Source organism: Camelus dromedarius, chromosome 9 (assembly GCF_036321535.1).
Source record: "Camelus dromedarius isolate mCamDro1 chromosome 9, mCamDro1.pat, whole genome shotgun sequence".
In the NCBI taxonomy this organism is placed as follows: Eukaryota; Metazoa; Chordata; class Mammalia; order Artiodactyla; family Camelidae; genus Camelus; species Camelus dromedarius.
Window position 1 is genome coordinate 14,084,833 of NC_087444.1, and position 17,767 is coordinate 14,102,599.

Sequence of the window (17,767 nt, forward strand, 5' to 3'; positions counted from 1 at the left end):
CTGGATACCTGGGTAGAGAGGAGTATTAGTTATAGGACTTCACCTCCCACAGGCACCCCTCTTCTCCCCAAACGCTCAGGAAGTCTGTAAGTCTGCCACAACTCAGAACAGTTTAGGAAACACTACTTTGGTCCTTTCATTGGTAAAGTTGGTTGCTCTGGGTGGGCCAATTAGAATGAGCTCTGTGGATGAAAAAATTAATCAGTCGATCTAAGAAAGAAACGGAAATTTTTGTTCAAGCCAAATTGAGGATTATAACATGGGAACAGTCTCCTAGAAAGCACTGACAACTATTCCGCCTGTTGGAGGTAAAAGCATAGTTATATAATTTTTTAAAAAATTGAAGTATAGTTGATTTACAATGTGTCAGTTTCCAGTGTACAGCATAGTGATTCAGTCATATGGTATCACTTACATGTGAAATCTAAAAAAAAGACAAATGAACTTATTTACAAAGCATAGTCATAGACACAGAAAACAAATTCATGGTTACCAAAGGGGAAAGATAGGGGGAGGGATAAATTGGGAGTTTGGGATTAGGGGATACGAACTACTATATATAAAACAGTTATATAAATTTTTGAGACGGAGGGCTGTACTTTCGATGATGTATTATTGACATTTTACACAATCCAGATCTACACGTACAAAGCAAGTAGTGGATCATGGGTCATTGTGGCCCCTTACAGGATTAAGAAGGAAGGTTATCTCCTAAGGAGCTGTGAATCCTTGATGAGATTAAGAAGAAATGTTGCCTTCTAAGGAGGTCTGGTTAATGCAGATGCACAACGCACACTAAAGGGGAGAGAAGGAAGCCCAGCAGGCAAAGGAAAATTTTATGTTTAAATTTTTCTCATCTTGCCATAAAATGTGAATTTTATTTCATTAGCTTCATATAGAGATACTTAGCTATCCTATAAAAAGACCTCTGTGGTTCAGAGACATATGAATAAGCAAATTAGCTTTTGCTATAAATAATAATAGTTTACTATTTTATCAATAATGTAGATTAACTCAATTATGGAGGCATCTGCTAAGCAACAGTAGCCACAGTCCATGTTTAAATTATATTACTAGAAGTTAAAAACTGTGATGCAGTTGTAATGTAACGTTGTAAATGTCTGTCCTATATAATTTTATAGAATGGAAGCTTCTTGCCTAGAACTGGCCTTGGAAGGGGAACGTCTGTGTAAATCCGGAGATTGCCGGGCTGGTGTGTCATTCTTTGAAGCTGCGGTTCAAGTCGGAACTGAAGACCTAAAAACACTTAGTGCTATTTACAGCCAGCTGGGCAATGCTTATTTCTATTTGCATGATTATGCCAAAGCATTAGAATACCATCATCATGACTTAACTCTTGCAAGGTAATTAATTTAGGTTTTTTCATACTCTTTCTCCCTGAATTAACTGTCCCTTTAAAAAACACTTTCATTCCATTAAAAAAAAACTAACAGTACATTTGCTGAGTTCCAATTCATTAGCATTGCATTTTAAAACTAATCTTTAGGTTAAACAGTTTCATTAAATAAATGAATAGCAGTGAAAAGACCTATGGAGTTTAATTAAATGAATGAAATTAATTAAATTTAAATACAGAAATGTAAGTTTAAAATTTTTATTAAAAATAGGTTTCAAGGTCTTTCTTACCTTAAGCCTGTCAGTTGTTCTCTAGGGAAAACTATTCTGGCTGCTTTATATTTTAACACACCATTGGCTTGCTTTCTTTTTTTCTTTCCAGGACTATTGGAGACCAGCTGGGGGAAGCCAAAGCTAGTGGCAACCTGGGGAACACCTTAAAGGTTCTTGGGAATTTTGATGAAGCTGTAGTTTGTTGTCAGCGACACCTAGATATTTCCAGAGAGCTCAATGACAAGGTAATAAGGAAACATTAGATGGTAGGCCAAATGTTTGCACTGAAACTGCTTTGTGTTTTAATTCTATTTAATTATTCTGTAGTTTATCTAAAAGTTAATACCAAAAAACTTTTCTGTAGAAAAGTTGAAGAAAAAGAAACACATAATACAAATTTTTTAGTAGGTGAGAAAAAGGAAGCAGTGAGAGGTCCTTCTTTCGTAAGTAGTCATTTGTCGGGTCCTGTATGGATGGCTACTAGGTACACGTTTCTTCCCCTTGACTATAATATCGAGGATATTATGAATATATGTGATAAGTAATATAATACCTGGCCTCTGATTTCAAAATGTAAACTGTTACCTTCGTCTAGGTGGGAGAAGCAAGGGCACTTTACAACCTTGGAAATGTGTATCACGCCAAGGGGAAAAGTTTTGGCTGCCCTGGTCCCCAGGAGGTAGGAGAATTTCCAGAAGAAGTAAGAACCGCTCTGCAGGCAGCCGTGGATTACTACGAGTAAGTGTAGTAGCAGTCCCCTCCCTCCCTGGGAAAGCTTTCATTTAAGCTACAGACCAGTGCCACTTAGTGGCACAAACAAGAAATGTCAGTGGTTAGTCTAAAGTTATTTTGGAGTACAGTAGAATTTCATAGAACTTCTCAGCTAGCTATAGGGGTTCTAAGATTAACTCTGCCTGTGACTCTGGGCAGAAACCTACCTGAATGTCTGAGTAAAATGTTCCCAGCTATTTCCTATAATCACCCTCCATCATAGATTTCTTTAAAATGTGGCACATTAAATTTTTTTTTCTGATAAAAAGAGATTTGTAAATAAAATCAGTAATTATTTTTCCTTAAATTTATTTTTTCACAACTTTTTGTTATCACCTAGGGAAAACCTATCACTGGTGACCGCTTTGGGAGACCGAGCAGCCCAGGGGCGTGCCTTTGGAAACCTTGGAAACACGCATTACCTCCTTGGGAACTTCAGGGATGCAGTTATAGCTCATGAGCAGGTATGTGCAAGGCTTTAGAGCCAGGTTATTTTCTCCATCAGTTTTGAACAGTGATTAGATTATTCTTTAGTTTTATTATAGTTATATCTAATTAAAATTTTCTGTTTCAGCGTCTCCTTATTGCAAAAGAATTTGGAGATAAAGCGGCTGAAAGAAGAGCATACAGCAACCTTGGAAATGCATATATATTTCTTGGTGAATTTGAAACTGCCTCTGAATATTACAAGTTAGTCTAATATTTCTGTAGATAAATGTAAAATGAGTAGCTGTGCAATCCAATAGATCATAGGCTTTGGGTTTTAACCGTTTTTGCTGCACACTAGCAACAGGACCGTGGCTTTCTAAGTCCCAGTTTTCTCATCCGTAACAGAAGATACCAATACTTTGCTTTTGGGATTGTTGTGAGGATTGAATGAAAGAATATATTAAGCACTTTTTTAGCGCAGTACATGACACACAGTGCTCAATACATCCTGCCATACCTAAGATTTAATAGCAGCAGTATGGCCCTTGATTTTTTATTAGCTTTTATCTTTAAAACTAATTGTTTTTAAATGAATTTCTAAACTTTTAAAGCCTTTTAAACCTGTTTATCATGTGTGGTGTGTATGTTTATATGCTTCAGCACCCCCACCTCCCCCCCACCACCAATTACAGGTTTGCAGAGAGGCCATAAGAAAGCCTGGTTAACAGATAGAAGCCTAGTTTCCAGCAGTGATCATTGAATTGTTTTCCCCACCATCGATCCTACTGGCTCATCCAGCAGTTCTCCTTTCAGCCTCTCTCTGCCCATCTTTGATTCTCACTATAAGCTGAGGCTCCATTCTTTTATTTGAGGAGTTAGAAATCCCAGCTTCTTCAATGGCAGGGTCTTTCTGCTGTATCAGTAGACTTGAAACACAGATGATAGTAAAGTTCAGACTGCTTCATATTGCCTGTGCTGTGCTTTCTAGGTGGTTTGCGTTTTTCCTAATTAGTGGGAATTGAAGGCCCATACAGACCTTAGACAGAAGCCAGTCTGACTGAACCAAAGATACACTGATTAATATAATTTTTATTGTTAAAAAATCCAGTGTGAGAGAGCTCTGGATATTTTATCATCTAAAAAAGATAAAACTGCTTTAGGTCCATCTGAAAATCTAGAATGTCACCCCACCCTCCTTTAAACTTTGACTAATGGTTGATATTTGTTGGCTATTCTAACTGACTGAGTTAGATGTGAAATATCCTTGCAAATGAAACATAGTACTATACAAGGAGTATATATTTTTATTTTATTTTTCACTTTTTATTTTTTAAACTACCTTTAAAAAATTATTTATTATTGTAATTTTTTTTTATTGGGGGGGGGGTAATTAGCTTTGTTTATTTTTAGAGGAGGTACCCGGGATTGAACCCAGGACCTTGTGTGTGCTAAGCGTGTGCTTTACCCTTGAGCTATATCCTCCCTTATTTTGATTTTAAATATGAAAGTTTCATCTATTTTAAATTTAAAAAGACATAGAAGCGTTTCAGTTAATAAATGATGTATTTGTATTAAATACTGAACAGTTCTGTAATAAAGTGGGTGGTGGCTACTTGACTAAAGAAGCATGAGTGAAAAGGAATGAAACTTACTGGCCCACACACCCACAAGCACGGTAGAACTCATAACTTTACACATATTCCAAAAATATTGGTTAAAAGTATTTTCGGAACTCTTCTTTGGAATTGTTTTCAGGGCCACACAACAAGACTATCTTAACTTTATAGATCTGTACCCTTTAGGACAGAAAGCAGTAGTGTGGTAAACCTACTTTAGTGATTGAATTTGGTTCCAGAAAGACGTCCAACCATTTACAAATTAACTGTACTCTCAAAGAGTAATGATGATGTGTCAGAAGAGGTTGTGCCAGAGGATCTGAAGGGAATTCCAGAAGTCTTCCAAAAATGTCTCAGAGGGCAGGCAGTGTTAGAATAAGTGTGTAGCCTCCTAAGGTGACAGCTTTGAAGGTATCATCATTAAATATGTAATTTCAGGTTTGTTTGCCTAAAAATCTATCAACATTATCATATAGTTATTTTTCATATGGTTATAAATAATATGATGTATTTATACTGTTCGGAGGAAATTATAGGAAACAGTCATTTAAATTACTGGATCCAAAAGCATCTGTAGGTTTAAGCACCGTTAACAGTGAGACAGTGCTAACAGGTATTGGCATCTACTGTGAGCAACATGCTGTTCTAAGCACACTGTATATACTAATTCGTTCAGACCTCACAAAACCCTGTGAGGTGTTTCCTCTTATTTTACATATAAGGAAACTAGTGCATGTGGAGAGGTGAGTGACAGCCCCAAACGCAGAGGTGGCACCTGACAAAGTTGGGATCTGAACCCAGACAGTCTAGCTCTAGGGTTCATGCTCTTAACTGCGACACTAGCTTCTCCTTGATGATCCCATTTGTATTAGATAGAATTTGGTTAATTTAAATGTAGTATTTAATATTTTTCATGAATTGGTGGTTAGTGGCCTACACATAAGAATTTTAACTAAGTATTTTCAATTTTGACAAAATGTAAAGGGAACAATGTGATTGAAAAGAGAGGTTACGTGGATGAAGGTCACTTACTTCAAGTTACTACACTACAACAGGGAAAGTTTGTTTATGATAAAAATAATATGCTGATCTTTAGAGGCGTGCGGTCTCATGTCAGTTCTCCTTTTCTCTGGGGAATTAATGAGCCTCTTAAATTTATTGTTAAATTTGGATTTGCTTTTTGTGTTTCAAAGACTTCTTTTCATTTTCTCTAGAAGTAATGGAGAAAGTATGAGATACTAGCCTCTAAAATAGACTTACTTTAAAGGCAGGAGGAAAAATCAGTTTTATGATTATTATAGTCAAAAATAAAAGTGCTCAGTATGTGAGAGTTAATTTCTCCTTTCAGAAAGACACTGCTGCTGGCTCGGCAGCTGAAGGACAGAGCTGTGGAGGCGCAGTCCTGCTACAGTCTCGGGAACACGCATACTTTACTTCAAGATTATGAAAAGGCCATCGATTATCATTTGAAGCACTTAGCAATTGCTCAAGAGCTAAATGATAGGTAAGTTACACACTTTTTTACATAGTTATGATAAAATACAGATACATTGTTGAATCCCTAGAATTTTCCATTTGTCTTTAAGAAGAGTTTGTTTTCTTTGTTTTCTCTTTAATTTCCTTTTAAGGAATTTCCTGTTTCAGTAACATCCTCTGTATGTTACTGTTTGAAGAGCTAGCACGTGTTAGAGGATTAGACTGGTTCCATATAACCTTGAGCTGAGATCAGTGAACAGGCCACAAACTCAGTTGCCTGCAAAGGTCCTCCTGACTAGATCAGTGTGGGGATTATGGTGAAATTAGATATTAGGCCAATGTTAAGGGGATAGCTGCTGTTCAATTCTAGCCACGTGTCTGAGGGTCTTTTATGTCCAGAGCATCCTCTTTTTTCAAGAGAAGCTGGAAGTCCTGAGCTTTATATCAAATCTTCTGATTTTTAAGTGTTGATGGCTCTTTTTTTTTACTGTATGAAAAAACAGTTTTGTGCAGGACTTCAGTTTGTCACATTTGCTTTAGTAAGGCAGACTTTTATCTCAGTATGGAGAACTTCCCTGTACAGTTATTAAAAATGAAGTATGCTACTTCAAGAGGGAGTGAGTTCTCTCTTCCTTGTGATGTTCAAAGAGACTGAATGATTACCTGGAAGGGCTGTCATAGAAAGAAAATGGGGTAGTTGAACTATAAGACCTATCCCTGAGACTTTGTTTGATAGCACACTGCGTGTTTAAAATGAAAACTGCATGTTTTCATTTTAAAACTTCACTCTGAGTTCAGTATTATCTGGGTATTCCAATACAGTTGTCTCTCAGTATCCTCAGGGGTTTGGTTCTAGGACCTCCGTGGATACCCAAAGCCATGGAGGCTCAGGTCTCATATAAAATGGTGTGGTATAGCTGGCCCTCCATATCTGGGAGTTCTTCCAGTTGTGGTTGGTTGAATCCATGGATGCAGAACCCAAAGATAATGGCTGCCAACTTTCTGTCTCTAGTATTATGATAGTTTGTTCTTTGTAAGAAAGATCAAATAAATCCAAAGCATTGTTTATACCTCTGATTACTACTAAATAGATTTTACTTCTCACACAGACCTCCTTCCAGATAACTGCATGTTAGCTTTGAATTATTTTGTAGAATTGGTGAAGGAAGAGCATGTTGGAGCTTAGGAAATGCATACACAGCTCTAGGAAATCATGATCAAGCGATGCATTTTGCTGAAAAGCACTTGGAAATTTCAAGAGAGGTATGAAACTAAAAAAATTTATCTGTGCTGTTGTGATTCACAGATCTGCAGCCCTCTTATTTTTCTAGAATGCTCCTATATGGCTGAGTAATAAATTTAATTATATGTTCTCTTGGTGTAAGAATTACATAAAACATTCTGAGATACAGATCAGAGGTATATTTGCACTGGCCTTGATATAGGAAGACAGGAAGGTAAGGCTGACATGGAGGAATGGGAAGATTACTGAAATATGCCTCCAGTGTACCCCCACCTCTACATGGAAGAGTAGTGTGGTATGAAAGGAAGAACATGGTTTATGGAATCAAGGACTGGTTCCTGTTACAGTTCTGCCACTTGCTGGCTATTTGTGGCTGGAAACCTTTTCTGAGCCTCATTTCTCTCACCTGTAAAATGGGAATAATAATAATAATATCTACTTTGCAAATTGTATAATGTGTACTGTTGGTTAAATAAATAAATACTAACTGTTCCTATAGTGTGGGAATAAAGTATTCTGAAGAAATTTTATTCATGTGATACCAAGTTAACATGTCACAGTCATTTATATTACTATTTAATGTGATCATAGAGATTAAGAGCAATCTAATATTTGGAGAAGAATTTATAGAATATATAGCTATCCTACTGCCATATTTTAGAAACTTCCCTTTTCTTTCTTCTTTAAAATACTATTAAGGGAAAAACCCATTTCACCTGTAATGTTATAATTCTAAAATAACTATTTCATTTCTCTATATTTTTCTTTCCAGTTTCAGGTTCACAACATTTTCAACGAGTCTTCACCATCCTTTACTTTAAATACGACTCTAAAATGTAAATGCTTGTGCTTGTAGGTTGGGGACAGAAGTGGTGAACTAACAGCACGACTGAATCTCTCAGATCTTCAGACGGTTCTTGGTCTGAGCTACAGCACAAACAATTCAATAATGTCTGAAAATATTGAAATTGATAACAGTTTGCATGGTAAGTATTAGGTCCTCAAAACCCAGTTTCCTTGCCCTCAAGATTTGCATTTAAATTACTTGTGTCATGTTTACCTCATCCAGAGAGATATACACCATAGGAAGCTCAACTTTCATACCTCTTCGCTTTACCTGTTAATTCATTAATATAGAACACAGTATTTTATAGCTTTTATCATGAACTTAAAAATGGTAAAGGTATAATTATTTTCTTTCGTAAAAAAGTATTTAAATTTTGTATCTCTAGACTCAACTCAAAAATTTATCAATGAAAATGCAAAAATTAAAACATTGTATTGTTTATCCTTTTTATTTCAAATGTTTTTACATGTTTGTGTTTAGCTTTTTCTCTCCCCTATTTCATTTCTAAAGTGAAATCTCTTAGGATTTTTTTTTTTTTTTAAGTTTAGAAAACCCGGGAAATTTTCTTTAGGTGCTGGTTTGGTTTGACATTGCTATAGGAAAAAACATGCTATAATGTCTGAAAGTGAAAAATAATCTAGTTTTGGTTAAAGAAATAAAAAGGAACCAGACTAGAATCACATTTTTGATTCTAATGCTAAAAAATTCTCAGTCTGAAAAAAATTACTGACACAGACAGATGTTTTGAAGTTGAAAGTCAGTGAAAAATCTAGCTTTTATCTTTCCAATTTCCTTCTCTAAACCCATACAAAAGAAAAGAAAAAAAAATTAGTGGCCAGTCATCTGATCAAGACTTTGAAAAATGATACTGAAGTTTGAACAGTGTAGTAAGTTGGACTGTGTGCTTTGTAGTTGAGTAATAGGCTAAAAAATTTTCCTTTATTTAATTCTCAAATAGGTTATGCTGTAATAGCTCTCATATCTTAACAAAGCATCACTTGTCCTCATGGACCCCTCAAGCTTATAGACCTATTCCTTTGTTCCCCTTTAAACAAAACTTGAAAATGATATTACTGTTCATTGTCTTTACTGCCTCACCTCCCATTCTCTCTTCAACCCACTGGGGTCTGGCTTTGGCCCCATCATGACACTAAAGCTTTTTCAAGGTTGCCAGAGACCTCCATCTTACCAAATACCTTGATTAGTTATAGATGTCAGCTTATTTGATTTCAACATTATTTCCTACAGTTGATCATTCCCTTCTGAAAATACTTCATTCATTTGGCCTCCAGGATTACGCGCTTTTTCTGGTTTGCCTCCACCTCACTGGCCACTTTGTTCTCATTATTCTTTCCTCTCTTTCTCATCTTTCCGTCCTTGGCATTTGTAGTGCCTGGGGTTCAGTTGTTGGACCTCTTTTCCCTTCCCTCTCTCCCTCTCTGTTTTCTGCTGATCCATCTCCTTCCTTCCTTCTTGATTTTATCATTATTCCTCCTATCCTACACTCTTGACCAGTGCTTCTAATAGAACTGTTTGTGAGGATGGAAATGGCCTACATCTGCTGTTCAGTATAGTAGCCTCTAGCCATATTGTGGCTGTTGAGCACTTGAAATGTGGCTAGTGCAAAAGAGGAAGTGAATTGTTTAATGTTATTTAACTTTAATTAGTTAACATTTTAAAAGCCACATGTGGCTAGTGGCTACTATATCTTACAGCACAACTCTGGATGATTTCATTCAGTTGGTTGGCTTTTATACCATCAAATGCTGATGATTTGCATGTTGATATTTCCAGTCATAATTTCTCTCTCTCTTGAGTTGGAAATTCATATATTTAACACTTCCATTTAAATATCTAATTGGCATCTAAAACTTAACATGTCCAAAATGGACCTCTTATTTTTTCTCTCCAAACATATCCTTCCTCCAGTCCACCTTATCTCAGGAAATGGTGCCACCATTGAATCAAACAAGTGTTCAGGACAAACATCTAAGGGTCACCTTTGTTTCCTTTCTTCCACTCACTCCTACATCCAACTTGCTACTTTCAAAATATATCCCTAATCTCTCTTACGGTGTGTGCTGCAGCAGTCTTGGTACATTCTCCCGACATCTCCCAGTAGAGCACGAGCCTGCCAGCTGTTCCTCTTGCTTCCATTGTTGATCCCTCACACTGACTCCCTCACAGCAGCCAGAGTGCTCTTTTAAAATGTAAATCATGTCGTGTCATTTCTCTGCTCAAACTCCCCCAGTGACGTCCCATCATACCTAGAACAAATCCTCCGTCCTCACCATGGTTAATGGGCCCTGTGTAATCTGGACCCAGCCTACCTACTTCAGCATCATTTCCTACCACTCCCTTCTTGCTCAGTTTGGCTCCATAAAGACAGGTATTTTTTGGTCTCTTATGTTCACTGCTGTATCCCCAGTGCCAGGGAAAGCCTGCTGGCTAAAGGAACAGCAAGAAAACTTTACATTTCTGGTGTTGACTCAAGGTGGAGAAAAGGAGACTTTTATAAGAATCTGAATTCATAACCCTGCCTACATACTGGTTTGGAATTTGATTTATTCTGCCTGTGCAATGTAAGACAGCCCAGTCTATTAAAGTGCTCTGGGTCAGAAATGCTCCTTGGGACTTAGCAGAAGTAAGATCAGATACTTTCTGGAGGAAAGCCACCCTTGATCCAGGCCTATAAAGGCTCACAACAACAACAACAAAATTTACCAAACACCTAAAGAAACAAGCCAATGGGAGTAAGAAAACAAACGAAAGCAAAATTAGATCACCAAGATCTTCAGGTATTAGAATTACTGGATACAGAATTTAAAATGACTACAGTTAAATGTTTACAGGAATAACAGAATTGAAACAAAGGAATAACAAAAATGATCAGGTAGATTTGTGAAAAAATAATAATAGCTAACAATCATTGAGCGTTTACTATGTGTCCAGACAATGCTTTAAGTGCTTTACCTGTTTTAACTCATTTAATCCTGACAACCCTAGGAAGTAAGTTTCTGTTACCTTTAATTTATAGATGGGGAGAATGGGGCAGGAGAGGTTAAGTAAATTTCCCAGAGTTCTATCCAAGTGGTAGAGATGCGAGTTAAACCTAGTCAGTCTGGCTTCAGAGTCTATGTCTTATCTGATACTTATATCTTAATGTGATTTTAACACTCCTCTCAATAATTGGTAGGTAAAAATCAATCAGGAGTCAGATATCAGTAATAATATAGAGGATTTGACCAGCACAATTAGTGGGGTTGGTCTAACACAGTGTTTTTCATATTGTGTGTTTCACCCATTAATGAGTTGTAAATCAAGTGTTTTCTCATAAACATAGATGCAGAAATTCTAAACAAAATATTAGCAAACCAATTTTTTAAATTTAAAACAAACAGGAATTCAGTGTATTTAAACCAAACAGGAATTCAGTGGATTGAACATTGGGAGGTCAGTAATATACCAGTAAACATAGTAAAGGAGAAAATAGTTCAAATATCCAAATATGTTAGTAATTCTATTAAATGTAAATGTTTCATTTAAAGGACAGGAGTGTCAGATTGGTAAAAGAATAAAATCCAGCTAAATGTAAGGATATAGTAAGCCTGAAAATAAAAGGATAGAAAAAGATGTATCATGGAAGAACTAACCAAAAGAAAGCTGGTATCGCTGTATTAATGTCAGGTAAAGTGCACTTTAAGGCAAAAGGTCGTTAGAAATGAAGAAGGTCACTTCTCAATGATTAACAACTCAGGTGACCAGGAAGATAAAAGCCTTAAGTTTGTATGTGCCTAGTAAGCCTAATAGCAAAGCTTCAGTTACATAAAGCAAAACTGAGCAAGCTGAAGGGAGAAATGGGAAAATCCAGAATCATAAGGGGAAATTTTAACACATTTCTCTCAGTAACTGCTCATATCAGAAAACTAAATATTATCAAGGATGTCAGTTCTTCCCAAATTAATTATATTCAGTATGCTGCCCAGCAAATTATGACAGTTTTTTCTTGGAACTTGACGAGGTCGTTCATAAACGTATATGAAAGAAAAAAAAGCTGAGAACTCAAAACCGAAACATTCCTGACGAAAAACAAGAAGTGAGAAGTGCTTTCTCCACAGCTATAAAGATGATAAAGCCACAGTAGTTAATACGGTGTGTCACAGGCATAGAGACAGACAGACCGGTGAATGGAACGTAAAGCCTGTATTTGTATTTCTTGCATATGTGGAAATTAATATCTCACTCAAAAATAAATTCTTGATAGATTAAGGATTTCAGTATGAAAGACAGATTTAAAGTAGCAGTGATGGTGATCAGCAGGCCAGCATTTGCTGAGTGCTCAGCACTTACCAGGGGGCACTGTGCTGACCCCTTTGCAGATGATGACACACGTATCATCGCAGTGATGAGAGGTAGGTACTGCTGCTCTTTACAAATGAGAAAACGGAATCACAGAGGTGACTGCCCAAGGTCATATCACGAGTGAGTGACTGGTCTGACTTTAGAGTCCATGTTCAATTGTATGCTGTACTACCTCTGTAAACAAAAGGTATCTTCATGATTTCAAAAGGGAAGGAGTTCTCAAAACACAAAAACAAAACCATTAAGGAAAAGATTGACATTGAAATTAAGAACTTCATTAAAAGTAACCATAAAGAGATAAAACACAAACTGAGAGGACATATGCCGTACCTATGATTAAAAAAGGATTTGTATCCTCAATGTATAAGAACTCCTATGAATTAAAAACAAAACCACCCAACTAAAAAAATAGGTAAAAGCAATGAACAGAAGAAGTGCAAATAGCCCATAATTATATGAAAATGTATTTACCTCTCTTAATCAGGAGAAACCATAGTGAGGAATTATTGATGGATGAGGTGGATGAAGATGAAAAGGCCTGATAATACCAATATTGAAATGGTACAGATAATAGAAACTCTCACACAGTGTTGATGGAGTAGAAGTTGGTGTGCTGGAAAGAGCACTCTGGCAACATTTGGTGGGGGTGGAGCTGTACTGCCCGTGTGATCCAGCAGTTTCACTCCCAGTTACAACACCTGTGACGTCCAGGCTGGAAGGCAGGCTTGCTAGTGCACATGAAGAGCTATTTCCACCTGTCGTAGTATTGCTTATAATGACAGAAAGGAAGAAGCAGCCTGAACATCTGTCACCAACAGAATGCATAAATAATTTCCTAGTCCTAAAATTGTGATGAAAATCAGGCTACTCATACCAACTTGGATGAATCTCATAAACGTGAGGTTGCTTGCTCAAAGGAAGCAAGTTAGAGAATATATACAGTATGAGGCTGTTTCTATAATGTTACATAATAAGCCCCATTGCTTATTAGAGACATATACATATGTGATAGAAATATAAAAAATTATGGAGGCAGAGGGATGTTATTGGGGGAGTTGGCCATGGTTTATTAAGCTGGGAATTAGGTATCATCTGTTCCTTATGTTATGCCTTTTAAAATATTAAAGATTGAATGGATATGGAAATTCTCTATATTTAATAACTTTATTGAAGAAAAATTTGAGTATTTTTTAACTTGTTTTTTGACTGGCAGTATATCTAGCATCTAGTGAAATCTTAGAATGGAAATGGGCAACTCAGGAAAGAATAATGGAAATGTTTTGCTTCTTACCTCAAAATTGGAGGCCTTAAGTTTTCCTTATGTTTTTACTTACTTAAACCACTCTACAGTTTGTTTGGGTTGTTTTTTGGAGACTGTATGTATCATACAAAACCAGTTATTATAAAATTGTCTTTTCTAAATTACGGAGTAATGTTAGTAACCAAAGTTACTTTTCAACCAAAATGTTAACTTCCTTACATCAAAACATTTTAGAGTGAGTGTGTATTTTTATATAGGGTGGAAAATTATTCTTCTTAAAAGAATACATATTTATACATGTTTCCTCCTTCCATATGGGTTTGTGTTATGATGCTGAATTTGCAGTCTTAAGGGCTCCCTGGTTTACTTGAATTAACTTTTTTTTTTTTTTTTGACAAAGGTACACGCCCCAAGTTTGGACGCCGACACAGTATGGAAAACATGGAACTTATGAAGTTAACACCAGAAAAGGTTCGCAGTTATATTTTAAATTTCTTGGGCTTTTACAATAAAATATTTTAGAAGCTTTTAACTAAAATGCAATAGTTTAAATAAGCCTTATTCTGTATAAGTATCACTTAAAAATTTACCTTTAAAAACAATCAGAAAAAAGTACCGTGCAAAAAGAATGTATACAGAATGCTACAACTATTTAAGAAAAGTTTTCCTATATAGCCTTTGTAGAGGCATAAGACATTTCTGGAAGAATATGTAAGAAACTTGCTAGTAACGATTACCTCTGGGAAAAGAAGTGGTGTCCGGGTTAGGAGAAATTATATACTAGTTTGAACTGTTTGAATATTTTACCATGTACATGTATTACTTTGTTCTTTATTGTTTTGTTTCTGCAGTTAAAAAAATTTTTTTTTAATTGAAGTACAGTCAGTTATAATGTGTCAGTTTCTGGTGTACAGCACAAATGTCCCAGTCATGCATATACATACATACATTTGTTTCCATATTCTTTTTCATTGAAGGTTTTTACAAGATATTAAATAGTTTCCTGAGCTGTAAAGAAGAAACTTGTTTTTTTAAATCTATTTTTACATATAGTGGCTAACATTTGCAAATCTCAAAGTCCCAAATTTATCCCTTCCCACTCCCTTTTCCCCAGTAACCATAAAATTGTTTACTATGTCTGAGAGTCTGTTTCTGTTTTATAGATAAGTTCATTAGTGTCCTCTTTTTATTTTTAAATTCCACATATAAGTGATATCATATGGTATTTTTCTTTCTCTTTCTGGGTTACTTCACTTATAATGATGATCTCTAGATCCATCCATGTTGCTGCAAATGGCATTATTTTGTTCTTTTTTATGGCTGAATAGTATTCCACTGTATAAATATACCACAACTTCTTCATCCAGTTATCTTTTGATGGACATTTAGGTTGTTTCCAGGTCTTGACTATTGTATATAGTGCTGCTATGAACATTAGGTTGCATGTATCTTTTCAAATTAGAGTTCCCTCTGGATGTATGCCCAAGAGTGGGATTGCTGGATCATATGGTAAGTCTATTCCTAGTCTTTTGAGGAATCTCCAAGCCGTAATATATAATGGCTGCACCAAACTACATAACCCACCAGCAGTGTAGGAAGGGTCCCGTTCCTTTTCTCCACACCCTCTCCAGCATTTATTGTTTGTGGACTTTTGAATGATGGCCATTCTGACTGGTATGAGGTGATAACCTCATTGTAGTTTTGATTTGCATTTCTCTGGTAATTAGTGATATTGAGCATTTTTTCATGTGCCTATTGGCCTTTTGTATGTCTTCCTTGGAGAATTGCTTGTTTAGGTCTTCTGCTTGTTTTTGGATTGGGTTGTTTTTTTATTATGTTGTATGAGCTGTTTATATATTCTGGAAATTAAACCTTTGTCAGTCACATCATTTGCAAATATTTTCTCCCATTCTGTGGGTTGTCATTTTGTTTTGCTTATGGTTTCCTTTGCTGTGCAAAAGCTTGTACGTTTAATTAGGTCCCAGTTGTTAATTTTTTGCTTTTATATGTTGCCTGGGTAGACTGCCCTAGGAGAGCATGGCTAAGATTTATGTCAGAGAATGTTTGCCTATGTTTTCTTCTAGAAGGTTTATAATGTCTTGTCTTATATTTAAGTCTTTAAGCCATTTTGAGTTTATTTTTGTGTATGGTGTGAGGGAGTGTTCTAACTTCATTAATTTACATGCTGCTATCCAATTTTCCCAACACCACTTGCTGAAGAGCTTTTCATCTTTTCTCCATTTTATATTCTTGCCTCCTTTGTTGAAGATTAATTGACTGTAGGTCTGTGGGTTTATTTCTGGGCTCTCTGTTCTGTTCCATTACTTTGGTTTTTTAATTAAAAGATCAAGAAAATCAAAAAAGGATTAGGAAGCTTTTTTTTTTCTCAACTGAGTGACAGCAACATTATTGGCAAGATTAATGATATTTATGATCAAGCTAGTTTAGCTGCATTTTTGAAAAGCTTTTTGTTATTAACTACAAAAAATAACTATTCAAGATGCATCTTCTCAAGCCTTTTTTTTTTTTTTAACAGAAAAGGGGTTTTATAATTGGAAAAAAGGTTATTGAAAAACAAATCTAGGCTACATTCTTCCAACTCTATTTTAATTTTACATTGTTAAAGTAGGCTCCTTTTCCTTTATGATATACTTTTAAAAGACACTTTTTATAAAATATGTTTATTATAACAACTTCGGAAACTTCCAACAAGGAAATTGTCAGTAATCCCACATCCCAGTAGTAACTAAAATTACTATTTTGGTATTTTTTTATTTTGCATTTTCATATGAATATTAGATACTGTTTTATAATATGTAGTAATATATCAACATCTTTCCATGTCATAAAATATTCTTCTGCCCTATTGTTTTAATAGGTATGTTTTTGAATATTGATGTTTTTCTGTGTAAAGTCTTCATAAGACCAACACTAACTAATTTGAACTTATATCCACTATTTTTTTATTCTAAACAGTTAAGAGTTGTTTAAAAACTCTTAACTTCTGAAGAGCTTTGTGATTTCCCCCAAATATTCATCTCTTCTCTTATGAGTGGTTCTCAAATCCATTAAATCTACAGATTATTTAAAAAAAAAAAAAAAACAGAACAAAATCTTTTAAGTCAATTTAGGTCTCCTTCCTTCTAGTAGGTAGGAACCTATTAATAAGCAGCAAAATTAGTTTGGTACCACTGTAGTAGTGGTACTAAAAGTAAATTCCATGAGAAGCTAACCAGATTCAACCCTGTAATTTTTCCTAAGGGTCAAATGATGATAAAGCTTTATCTGTAATTTAAAACATGTTTGCATAGGCAAAACATTATCTAACATGCATCTCAGGAATGTTCTCCTTGGGCAGTCTACCCAAGCAATAGAAATAAAAGCAAGAATAAACAAATGGGACCTAATGAAACTTACAAGCTTCTGCACAGCAAAGGAAACCATAAGCAAAACAAAACGTCAACCTACGGAATAGAAAATTTTTGCAAAAGATGAAACTGACAAAGGCTTGATCTCCATAATATATAAGCAGCTCATGACTTAATAAGAAAAAAACTAACAATCCAATCCAAAAATAGGCAGAAGACCTAAACAAGCAATTCTCCAAGGAAGAAATACAAATGATCATTAGGCACCTGAAAAAATGCTCAATATCACTAATTATCAGAGAAATGCAAATCAAAATTACGATGAGGTATCACCTCACACCAGTCAGAATGGCCATCATTCAAAAGTCCACAAATGACAAATGCTGGAGAAGCTGTGGAAAAAAGGGAACCCTCCTACACTGCTGGTGGGAATGCAGTTTGGTGCAGCCACTGTGGAAAACAGTATGGAGATTCCTCAAAAGACTAGGAATAGACTTATCACATGACCCAGTCATCCAGCTCCTGGGCATATATCCAGAAGGAACCCTACTTCAAAAAGACACCTGCACCTCAGTGTTCATAGCAGCACTATTTACAATAGCCAAGACATGGAAACAGCCTAAATATCCATTGACGGATGACTGGATAAAGAAGATGTGGTATATTTAATACAATGGAATACTATTCAGCCATAAAAAATGACAACACCATTTGCAGCAACATAGATGTCCCTGGAGAATGTCATTCTAAGTGAAGTAAGCCCTA

General features: G+C 35.7%; 1 protein-coding gene across 2 annotated transcripts in view; it reads left to right on the forward strand.

Annotated features, from left to right (window-relative positions):
• Nucleotides 1-17,767, forward strand: part of GPSM2 (G protein signaling modulator 2) — a 47,926-nt gene that overhangs the window by 17,175 nt on the left and 12,984 nt on the right. For both annotated transcript variants that reach the window (XM_031457723.2, XM_031457724.2), the window contains 9 exons: nucleotides 1,143-1,364; nucleotides 1,739-1,874; nucleotides 2,225-2,367; nucleotides 2,741-2,864; nucleotides 2,975-3,090; nucleotides 5,794-5,949; nucleotides 7,076-7,184; nucleotides 8,021-8,150; nucleotides 14,035-14,105. In XM_031457723.2, the coding sequence (XP_031313583.1) occupies nucleotides 1,143-1,364; nucleotides 1,739-1,874; nucleotides 2,225-2,367; nucleotides 2,741-2,864; nucleotides 2,975-3,090; nucleotides 5,794-5,949; nucleotides 7,076-7,184; nucleotides 8,021-8,150; nucleotides 14,035-14,105 (1,207 nt within the window). The remainder of the gene's footprint in view (nucleotides 1-1,142; nucleotides 1,365-1,738; nucleotides 1,875-2,224; nucleotides 2,368-2,740; nucleotides 2,865-2,974; nucleotides 3,091-5,793; nucleotides 5,950-7,075; nucleotides 7,185-8,020; nucleotides 8,151-14,034; nucleotides 14,106-17,767) is intronic.